At 39.4% G+C, this 11720-nt stretch overlaps 2 protein-coding genes across 2 annotated transcripts; both read right to left on the bottom strand.

Annotated features, from left to right (window-relative positions):
* Window positions 1-1551: 1551 nt before the first annotated feature.
* LOC105307565 (olfactory receptor 51L1-like) lies at window positions 1552-2505 on the bottom strand. Its single transcript, XM_011383113.1, has one exon. It carries the CDS (start codon window positions 2503-2505, stop codon window positions 1552-1554), a length of 954 nt encoding a protein of 317 aa, XP_011381415.1.
* A 5266-nt stretch (window positions 2506-7771) lies between these two features.
* LOC105307564 (olfactory receptor 51M1) lies at window positions 7772-8808 on the bottom strand. Its single transcript, XM_011383112.2, has one exon. It carries the CDS (start codon window positions 8790-8792, stop codon window positions 7806-7808), a length of 987 nt encoding a protein of 328 aa, XP_011381414.1. The 5' UTR covers window positions 8793-8808; the 3' UTR covers window positions 7772-7805.
* Between the last annotated feature and the right edge of the window lie 2912 nt (window positions 8809-11720).

Genomic DNA, 11720 nt, shown 5'->3' with positions numbered 1-11720 from the left:
ATGCACCTCTATGTTCATTCCAGCATTATTCTCAATAGCCAAGATATGGAAGCAACCTGTGTGCATCGATAAATTATGATAAAGAAGATGTGCCGTATATGTACAATGGAATATTTCTCTAGTTTTATATTTATGCCTCCCTTACTTCTATCACATGCCCTCTAACTTTCATCTGAACTTCTGAAATACCTCATAACTGACCTCTCACCTTTCTTTTTCCTACCTTCAAGCCATGCTCCAAAAAGCTGTCATGTTTTTGAATGACATATATTTTTGAAAGACACATTTTAAAAATCCCATTTCTTTACATTGGCTAACAAGGCCATAAATAGTTTGATATTTGCTTACGTTGAAATTATTTCTTTATGACATTTATCCTTTCTCACTGTACTCTATTCTTTCAGAGCAATACTTTTTTCTCATTTATTCTCCTTTTAATTCTTACAATGGATAATTTTTTACAAATCCTACATCTTAACTAAATTAAGTGGTTCCCTAGCCATACAATACAAAATAGTCTCTATTCCATTTTATTTATCCATTTACACATTTACTCTCTTCTCCTGTCTGAAAAGGAGACATGCACTGAGCACAAGGAAAAAATACTGGAAAACCAGATGGTGATTTCTGCCCTTATGGAGCTAATGGTCTGGTGAACACAACAAACATAAATCAAGGAATTGTGATTTATTTTGCTAAGAATTTTAGTAGGAGAATAACGGGACACACAAGGAATTATAGCAAGAGAATCTAAATTCATCTTGGAGTCAATAAAAATACTTTCTTAAGGAAGCTATTTTAAAATTGAATGTTAAGAACTAAAAGATGATGTGCTTGTTTGGGGTGGCATGGCCATTGACCATTTTTTTTTTTAAACTAAGTTTCTTAGATGGATATTTTATATTTGTAATTATTATTTTTAAAGATAAATTAAGACCTGTGAAGATAAGAATAAATAAATGTGGATAACAGAAATTAAGTATATTTGTACAATTAGATAGTAAAAAAAAAAAAATGAGGAAAAATATGGCAGGGTTTCAGGACTTATTTCTGAGTTCCAAACTATGATATGATATGATATGATATGATATGATATGATATGATATGAAAAATGGGGTTAAGAAAACCAAAAAATTTATCCTTCATAGATGGATATAATTGCATAAATAGAACTATTATATTGTGAGGAATGATGGTAAAATCATCAGTTCATTCAAGAATATGAAGTGACACTTCAACCCTAACAAAATTATTATATAATTAGAGTTTTAACAGACTAATAGAAGAGATAATATAAAAATTATATTGAATACACATTGTTGTAAAAATAATCATTTTTTAATGTAAGAAAGTAGTGACTATATAAGTATATACATAAGTAGTAATAAACATCAATTTTATTTGATTTTAACATTAAAGTCTATTCATGATGTACAATCAATTGATCAAACTAAAATCAAGTAAACAGAAATTGCTTTGTTATATGAGGACTCTAACAAAGAAACTTTCACTCATTCCTCATTTTGAATAATGTAGTCCATCTCTAATATCTCATTGTATCTTCCCCAATGAAACTACTTTGAGGATGGCCCTGCGGATTTGCTGGGTCTTGATGCTATAGATAACAGGGTTCATCAGGGGTGGGAAGAGCACAGAGACAGTGCCCATGAGGATGTGCACCAGGGGTGAGGTGTGGTGCCCAAATCTGTGCACAATAGACAAGCCTAGCACAGGCACATAGAAGCAGAGCACAGCCAGGATGTGGGAGACACAAGTGTTGAGAGCTTTGAGTCTCTCTCCTGCAGAAGCAATGGCCAGCACGGTGCGGAAGATGATAGTATAGGAGAGCAAGATGAAAAGGACATCAGAGCCCATAGCTAGCATGATGATGCACAGTCCATAGAGTCTGTTGAAATGTGTGTCAGAGCAGGCCAGGCGGATCATGTCCTGGTGAAGGCAATAAGCATGGGACAGTGCCCCAGGGCGACAGTAGTCAAATTTCAATAGGTACAATGAGGGTGCAGCAGTGATGGCGGCACTCCGCATGCCCAACAAAACCCCGGACAATGCCACACGAGGTCCTGTAAGAACAGATGCATAGCGCAGTGGGAATCGGATGGCTACCAAGCGGTCCAGAGCCATGGCAAAGAGCACAGCTGACTCCATGAAGGAGAAGGAGTGTAGGAAGTGCTGCTGCAGAACACAGGGTACCAGGCCCACCATCTGGGCATCAAACCACAGCACTCCCAACACTGAGGGCAGTGTGGACATACACAGGCCAAAGTCTGTCACAGCCAGGATGGCTAGGAAGTAGTACATGGGCTGGTGGAGAGAAGGGTCAGTTCGTACTAGATGCAAGATGGTGGCGTTACCCAAGAGAGCCACAAGGTATCCTATAAAAATGGGCAGTGAGATCCAGTGGTGAGCCCATTCCAGTCCTGGGAAACCTGTTAGCAGGAATGTAGAGAAGCTCAGGTTGGTGCTTGGTAGGGTGGACATCATCATTCTCAAGAGGTCTATTCACTCTAAGAAAAGTGGCAATATGATTGAAGGTTACTAGGCCAGTAAGCAGGAGCCATCCCTCTGTCATTGGGTACCAAAACCCTGTTGGCTGGTCTAGCCTCTCTGCTCACTCTGGAACTCAATGATCTCTCATTGAATCACTGCCCTCACAGCCTGTCCTTTTCCTGCTTCTGCCCTACCCCCTTCTCTCATTTCCATCTAACCCTTTACTTACTTCAATGACATTAAGCATCAACACAAGTTTTCTCTACTCTTGTTCTTGACCAGCTAGTGAATGATAGTTCTTTTTCTTCTCTTAGAAAAATTTATATAGCTCAACTTGAACCGAATGTGCAGATTCTCAAAAATTCTGTTCCTTCCAAATTGTCTTCTTTGTATGACCTCTTCAAGCATTTCCTATAGGACAAATTATCTCTAATTTTTCTAAGCAAATTGAGGATGCTTGTAAAGAGTTGCCTCATCCAATCTGCTTTATCTCCTTATTGTCATTATGTATTCCTCTCTGCGCATCCATGTGATCAGGATAAGAAGTATCTTGATTCTTTCCTATCTCAACCCCTCTCAAGGAACTTGTGACTCACTGTCCAGTATCTCATGCCTCAGGCATCTTCTCAGGTCCCCTGGGAATCTCATTCTTCTTCTCATAAAGTCACACTAATTTATTCTATATAGCCTATATAATTAAAGCTGCTACCTTCATTCTAACTCCTGAGATTTCTTTTTTTTCATCTCTAACTTCAAGGTGTACTGACATGCCTATTCCTTTGTTTCTGTTCTTTTTCTTCCTTTTTTTGTTGTCTCTGTATTTTCAAAGCTATCTCTCCCCAGAAATCAATTTGGAGGACTCAAACAACTTACACAACTTTAATAAATCAAGTAAACTTACTAGAGAAATGTTTCTAAGGTAAGCATCCCTTGGAACAGAAGTAACAATGACAAAGCCAGTTCCTTGCTTAAATTCATTTATTAAGTACAAAAGCAGAGGTACCTGGAGAGATGTTCACAAGACACCCTGCTATCCTGGATCTCAGCATCTGAAATAATATTTTCTTTTGTATCTTCGTCAGTAAAATAATGATAATGATATTTCCTAATTAAAGAATGAGTGTGTTTTAATTGCCACACCATGTGTACAGAACTCAGCACAAAATTTGGGTATAATAAACAATAAATATATGCTATTGCTCTTGAACCAAAAGTGATTTTCTTGTAATTTTCCCTATTGCTCTTACCCTTTACCCTCTCCTGTTATTCGGAAATAAATTCTATCTCCACTTTAATGTGATGGTGCTTTAGATCTTGGCATAAAGTGCCATGTGCCTTGGAAAGATTAAAGATCTACTGAGAGACTAAAGGACTGAGGGAGTAATTGAGAGGCAGTAAGGAAAGGGGGTCCTGAGAAATATATCACAGCATAAACTGAAGGACAGAAAGCAAGGATGAGGGACTGACTGAGAAATGAGTCTGAGAAGTGGAAGAAGTTATTTTTGGGTCAGGTAGAGAAGAGTGAGAGACTGTGAAATGGTGGCTTAATAAGAATATGCTGAGGGGCAAATTTGGGGAGAATAATGGTTCAAGAAGTATGAGAGGCTGAAAGACCACAAGAAGATGGAAGAAAAATGGAGATGTGGTAAAAGCTGGTGATAAAGATGTCAAAGGACAGAATAAGGCAAGCCTAGTGTCAGAGAAAGAGCAGGGTGTGAAACTTAGAAGGAGAAACTCAGGAGCAGAAGATGAGGAAGATGTGAGGCAGAGAGAAGGATTAAGGGCCTGGAAAAAGGGGAAGATAAGGTCAGAGAGAGGGTTGCTAAAAGACTGAGAGGAGGGATAAGGATGGCCAAAACACATAAAGAGAGAACTGGGGAGAGGATAGACACTGAGGAACAGTGAAGGGGAAATCCATTGAATAAACTGACAGGAAGCTTAGGGACTGAGAGAGGATGGGGAAGGATAGAGAGAGAAACAGAAAGAGGGGCAGAGTGGGAGGTCAAATGAAAGAAAAAAGGAGTTTGGGGAGAAGAGAGAGTCTCTTGTGAAACAACAGGAGAGGGAGGGATGGGGAGAAGAGAGGATGGGGAATGGGAGATGTTGACAGAGGGACTGATATGGAGAAGCATGAGGAACTGTGGGAGGGTAAGGTACTAAGGGGCCTTAAGTCAGTGTCTAGAAAAGGTGGCCAGGAAAACTCCCATGGCCCTTTGTTTAGTCTTCTCATCTCAAGGCTACTGGACAGTGAAGAATCTATCTAGTCCTGTGGCTCTCTAGACAAAAACTCATTAAGCAGTATCATGTGGTGGTTAAGGAAGTAGCTTTGGAATCAGATCTGTGTTCAAATCATAGCTCCAATATTTTATGCACTCTATGATTATACAAATTATTTTCTTGATCTCAGCTTCCTCACTTGAAATATAGAGACAATTATTATACCTACTTTGTAGGTTATAGAGTTATTTGTATGCAATTCTACATGTAGTGCACTCAATAGATGTAGATTATTATTATTTGCAGTTTCCAACAATACTTTCTTACTGAAAGTTCCTTATAACAGTTATCTACCATATGACAGCTACAGACCTTTCCTTCTTGTCTGTGGTGGGCTCTAAGAGAAAGTTAATGAGTGATCCAACAATAATGGAGAGTATGGAACTCAGTGTTGGGAGCTCTGAGCTCTTAAGCGGTTTTTAGACAAGCCAACCACATGACTTTGATGAGGTGACCAAATTCCTCTGCTCTGCACTTTAACTTTGTTCTGTGATAGAAGATTTCACAGGTATCTTGTTTTCTTTCCAGGGAAACTAGGGTTTAATGGGACTGTGGAAAGAAGTGCTGTGAAGTGTTAGAAGCTGCATCAATCAGGTTGGAGTTGTTGAGATTATGACTCCTTGCCTTCCACATCCTGTACCATTCCACTTCAAAGCCCAGCCCACTAACAAATTCTGGTCTCTCCTTCTAAGCAAAATGATCAAGGTGAGATATAATAAAACAGCTGTTCTAACCACAGACCAGCCATTGTCTTGGAAGCTGGCCTGCCTTGTAACCCCAGTTAGAGACCTGCTAGATAAGAGGTATCATAGAGCTCATTGGAATTGCTGCCTCTATCCATAAACCAAAGAACTTCCAATAACTTACTGATCCCTTGCTGTCAGTAGCTTCTTTCCTGAACCCTGTAGTGCTTCTCCCTCCTCTCCCAGCCTCTTCTGATTGACTCGGGATCTGCTGCACTGGCAATTATAAAGCTATCTGTCCTTCTCCCTTGGGTCTTAGGCTTTCAGAGAAAACTCCTTAGATAAATGCAGAGCTGACAAACACCAAAGAAGAATCAATATCCTTCTAGAACTTAGTTTTTGGGAGTCCCAGTTATTGTGCATGAAAATCTAGGATCCATCAGTACCGCCTGGAGCAATTTCAGCAGATCAGATGATCCTTCATTTTCTTCTCCCACTAGCTGCTATCATTATAAGAAAATGTATTGTTTGACCCTAAATCTTTTCTATGATCCTCTCTTTAAGCCTCCCTTCAAAACCCTTCTTCCTACTAGGTAGTTATTGATACTCATTTATTCAGCAAATATGTAGAGACTACAAATTTTGTACCATATACTTGAATGTAAAGATTAATATGACACAATATCTGCCTTTGAGAAAATAATTGTCTTTTCAGGGCCCATAAAACTCTAAACTCCTAAGTCCATGATAAGAAATAGAAAATTTTATTGATTAAACAGACCCAGCAAGTTTTCTGTTAGGCCTTGGATCAGGCAGGAGTGGTGGTTTATATACACAGTTTCCCATAGCCCAGAGCTATGAAAAGCAGCTCTCAGGAAGTACTTCTGGTCATGGTAATTTTAACCTGTGGCGGAGAGGGTGGGAAGGCCCAAAGTACCTGAACAAAGCAGAATTGGAAACTGATGGGAACATCCCTTTGATGAATGACATCAGAAAGGAGTCTTCTCTGGCTTCTTAAATATAAAGAGGAAGGATTCTCTAGAAAAGAAAAATAAGTTCTCTATCTCAGCTTTGGATCCCACTTTATGTATTTATGTACTCATAAATTCATTTAGTATTTATTTATTGGGTATCTGTTATCTGCCAGGGATTGCATTTATAGAGATTTACTGGTAAACCCAACATGCATACTTCCCCCAAGGAGCTTAATTTAGTAACCTATTCTGGAAGGTTAAAAGAAACCTAAACTAAAACATAAAATAATACACTGATATGTATGATTATATCACATACTGGTATGTATGTGACAAATGCTGCAATGAGAAATGCAGAGTTCTGTGAGAAGAGACCAATGAAGTATCTGCTCTGGAGAGGGAGACTGTCATTGACAATGTTCTTGAGCAAGCAACCTCAACGCTGAGACTCCAACATAAATTTCATTTAATTAATGGTAGGAATAATCTTCTGCTGATTTTACAACCTTCTCAGCAATGAGATTATGATTTAGGAAGAAAATGCCGTTAGGAAGAAAATGAGAATGAGACATGTGGTAGTTTCCTTCATTGAATTTTTGTTGCATTGCATGTCATCGAGCAAGATCTCACAACTAAATGTACCTAGAAGAAAAAACTGATTTTAGCTTAATGTCAGACCTGAGGTTGTGAGACTCAGGAGTCCATAGCAAAGGTAAAATCAGAGATAAGAAGAGTCACAGGTGGGGTCAAGGGCTTCTCCTAGATAAGCAAGGCCAGAAGGGAGCACATTTCAGAAAGATTTGAAAGAATTCTGTCTGAATTAACCATTAGGGGAGAGTGCAGAAGTTCTGATTCTTCCAATGTGACTTGAGAGTCCAAAGCATACTGCTTACCCAGGACAGAAAATGAAGGGAAGGACCTTGGCCAGGTAGAGATGAGGTAAGCAATCACGTGAAGTCATGGGAAGAGGTACACTTCCTGAGGTGGATTAGAATTGGTGTTTATCTCTTTTCTACCAAGTTCTGCTCTGAGTGTCTTTTAAAGGTATTGTTTTTTTTTTTTAGTTTTTGTTTAGTTTCATTTTAGTTTTATTTTCTGCACATTGATGATGACCCTCAACAGAGTCTTCCTCTGAGCAGCTTTTGATGTAACTCAAAATGCTAGATCTCATATATAGGAGGAGGCATTATCATTTAAGCAAGAGATGGTCAGCATCTTTAATCCATAACTCAAGAAAGAATCTCACTCATATTTTATTTAGGGTGATGGAAAAAAGTCTTGGGAAATATGGGGTGTAATAATAGGTACTCAATGCTTGGACTGATTGGGGACCCTCTTCTGGGCAGCCAGAGGAATTTTAGCCCTAGGACTCAGCACCGGCCTTTCTAAGACCCAGGAGCTTGCTGATAGCATGGCGGATCTCCTTTGTCTTAATACTGTATATGATTGGGTTAAGCATGGGGGGCACAAAAAGGTAGACGTTTGCCATAAGAAGGTGAACAGCAGGTGGGGCATGCTTCCCAAAGCGGTGCACTAGGGACAGCCCCACCATAGGCACGAAGAATACCAGCACAGCACAGAGGTGCGAGGTACACGTTTGGAAGGCTCGATGCTGCTCTTCTTGGGAGGCCAGTCTTGCCACTGTGTGTAGGATGACTCCATAAGACAGAGCAATGAGCACAAGGTCCAGCATCACAGTGAACACCACCAAAGTCAGCCCATAGAGGTTATTGAAGGTAGTGTCTGTGCAGGCCAAGTGTATAACCTCCTGGTGGAGACAGAAAGAATGAGAGAGGACTTGAGGCCCGCAATAGGGAAAAGCCTTCAGGAGGAGGACAATAGGAACAAGGGCCACAGGTCCCCGGAAGATGACAATCAGGCCTGCCCTGACCACTCGCTGGTCATTGATAATGACCAAATACCTCAGGGGGTGGCAGATGGCCACAAAGCGGTCAAAAGACATGACAAGGAGTACTGAGGACTCCATGAAGGAAAATGAGTGGATGCAGAACATCTGAATTTGGCAGGCTACAAAATAGATACCATGAGAATTGAACCAAAAGACTCCCATTGTAGTGGGCAAAGTAGATACTGACAGTCCCAGGTCTGTGAGGGCCAGAAAGGATAGTAGATAGTACATGGGTGTGTGCAAATGAGGGTTGGTCTTAATAATTATCAGAATGAAACAATTGCCTGAGATGGCCACCAGGTACATAAGAAAAAAGGGGATGAAAATCCAGTGTTTGATGGCTTCCAATCCAGGAAAGCTGGTGAGGTAGAATAGGGGGCTAAACTGAGTGCTGTTGGACAAGAGCATGAATTGAGGACTGAGGTGATATTGGGCTGGCATTCCTCAAGTACCGAGCTGAAAATAAATGGACATTTACGGTTATTAATTCTTTAGTTTCATTCACATTCACACCATTATAAGCAAAATTGTCATCATCATCATCTTTGGAATCATCTACTTCACTGTTATTAATTCCACTTCCCTCATTATCTGATTGAAACTTTTGTTGGTAGCACGACCCTCACAAGGTTTTTCTTTATATTTGTATTATTTGGATTCCTTTTCAGACTCCTTTGCTGGCTTGTCTTCATTGCTCATCTCTTAATTAGAGCCATTTCCATCTCCTGACAATTTTCTGACCATACTCTTTGCTCTTCCTCAGGTAATATTATGACTTTATTTACCATCCATATGTTAACTAGTATCAAATATATCTCTGTAACTTTTCTTTTTTGATTTCCAAGCTCACATATCTCACAGGATGCTGAGCATCTGCAGTTAGATGTTTCACAGTTATCTCAAAAGTATGTCAAAAAATTTAACTTATAATCACTTCTCTCAATGGGGTTTTCATTTATTTGTCTTTATTAACTTAGTAGTATAAATGTGGACTTCAGAAGTAAGTTGAAGAAGAGAGAAATTTGAGAGCTATTAGCACATAGGCTGGATGAGGAAATCTAAGAAGTGAGTGTAGAAAGAAGTTTCTGGTATTGAGCTCTAGGCAAATTTAAAACTTACAGGCTAAGAAGAGAAGGCTCCACTAAAATAGATTGAGGAAAAAATGCCATTAGGAAGAAAATGAGAAGTGTAGTCTTGTATGAGTTTCAAGAAGAATGAATCAATTACATGCAATTTTGCTACGGGGTCAAGCGAATAAGGACTGAGAAGTGACCAAAGGGTTTAACAATGTGGAAGTCATGGCTGATCTTGAGAAGAACTGTTTCAGTGGAATAATTGGAAAGAAAATCTAATTCTAGTGTGTTTGTGAGAGAAAGAGGAAGAGGGAGAGAATAGATGTACTAGGGCAATGTAGTAGGATTCTAGGCAGTGATAAAGGCCCATTTGATGTTTATTAATTCAAAGTGGGACCAGTCATTGTCATAACTATGTATAGTACCAGGTGGGCACCAGACTTATCGGCGGGATCACTTCATAATTTATATAAATGTATAACCACTATGGTGACACCTGAAACTAACATAAAATAATACTAAACGTCAGTGATAATTGAATAAAATATATGATGGAAGGAGATTTAACTTTGGGTGGCGAACACACAATGCAATATATAGATCATGTACTATAGAATTATAAACTTAAAACCCATATAATTTTATTAACCAATGTCACCCAATACATTAAAAAAAAAGAAAATAAAAAGGAACTTAAGATCCATTAAATATTAAAAAGCAAAAACAAACAAAAAAAAAAACAAAACAAAGCGGAACCAGTCAGCATTTAGATATGCTTTCAATCACTACATTCAGCTACTCCAATGCAGGAGAGAGCTATGCAGAGTGTTGACTTTAACTAGGTTGAAGTTAGGATAGGCTAGCATGACTGAAGTTCAGGGTAAATGCAAAGGAGTGATTATAAAGCTGTGCTGTGGACACTAATCTGAATAAAAAGAAGTGTTAACGAGAGAGTAAGAAACGGTAAGAAGGGACCAGGGCTGTAGTATATGGGATGGGATAGAGTTGCTGATTTAAGGTAAAGAATGCAGTCCTTGATGAGAATAGGTCAAGGAGCTGAGAATGAGGCTTCTGATTGGAACAAAGTAGGGGTATTGAAAATTAGTGAGGATTATATGTGGATCAGTAATGGAAAGAGAAAACTGAGTCAGTACTAAAATCTTTAGTGAATAAACTGATGTGTCAAGAAAGGTCAGAGAATGTAACAAGGAGGGATAGTGATGACTTAATTATATCTGATTTCTTTGCAATAGTTGTGTCTTATGGCAATGCCTTCTTTTTTAAAGCTCTCTTTTGGAATTCTTGATGCTGGAATCTGCTGGTTTTCTTCTAATTTTTATAATAGCTCCTATTTGGTCCCTTCCATTCATTGCTCAAATATTTATATTACTCAGTTGGAATCCTGGATTCCAAGACTTCATTTTACAAATAAAAATAAAAATACTAAATAAGGCCCAATGTGGGGAATACACTTGCCTAAGTTCATTCAAGCATTTAAGGGAGGAGTCAGAAATAGAACTCAGACCCTTTCTTCCAGGATTGCTGCTTTCCTATCACCCATACATTTCCCTCTCCCTGATTTTTCTCTTTCTTCTCATGTGATCCTCTAATACCGACCCTTGCAGCCCTGGCAGAGGATAGCAGTGGAGACTCACCAGTAACGGCTAATTTTCAAAAAGTGAACCCCAGGTAATTGTCCTGGAAAAAGAAGAAGGTAGGCAGAATGGCACCGGGGTCAGTGAAAGACATCAGGCTCTGGCTGTCACGGAAGGATTTATCCTCTTTCTTCCCAGGTGCATGTGAAATACCAGCTGGGAGAAGCTGAGGGCAAACAAAGAGTCCCCAGGGCTGGGATCCCAGTGGGCAGGAGCCTTCATTACTCTCCTCTCCATTATTTTGGCCTCCATCCCTCTCCCTTCCATGGGCCCACCTGAGACTAAAAGTAACATAACTTTATAGGGTTCAGTCTCCAGGGTTTGGCTGCTGACAGATATTTGCTGCAGGAAAAGTGGTATTGCCTCACCCATTTTTTTCTGCTTTACCAAAAAACCAATCCCAGGCACCTGCTACCTCCCCACCTTTTGCTCATTAGAACAAGCCCATAGTTTGCTAGACAGGCTGGATGTCGTATGTGAAGAAGATTATCCATGCAACTTCCGCACTGGCTCTAAACTGCTCATCTTCCTTGAAATAATCATACTAAGTGAAATAAGCCAGACAGAAAAAGTTGTAAATCACATGATATCATTTATATGTGGGATATAAACCTAAAAGCAACAAAGGAACAAGACAAACA

The sequence above is a fragment of the Pteropus vampyrus genome, unplaced genomic scaffold (genome assembly GCF_000151845.1).
Source record: "Pteropus vampyrus isolate Shadow unplaced genomic scaffold, Pvam_2.0 Scaffold504, whole genome shotgun sequence".
Classification (NCBI taxonomy): Eukaryota; Metazoa; Chordata; class Mammalia; order Chiroptera; family Pteropodidae; genus Pteropus; species Pteropus vampyrus.
This window is presented reverse-complemented; position numbering and strand designations above follow the sequence as displayed.

Coding starts and splice junctions, on each gene's coding strand:
- LOC105307565 (XM_011383113.1), bottom strand. CDS start 2,505: ATGATGATGTCCACCCTACCAAGCACCAACCTGAGCTTCTCTACATTC.
- LOC105307564 (XM_011383112.2), bottom strand. CDS start 8,792: ATGCCAGCCCAATATCACCTCAGTCCTCAATTCATGCTCTTGTCCAAC.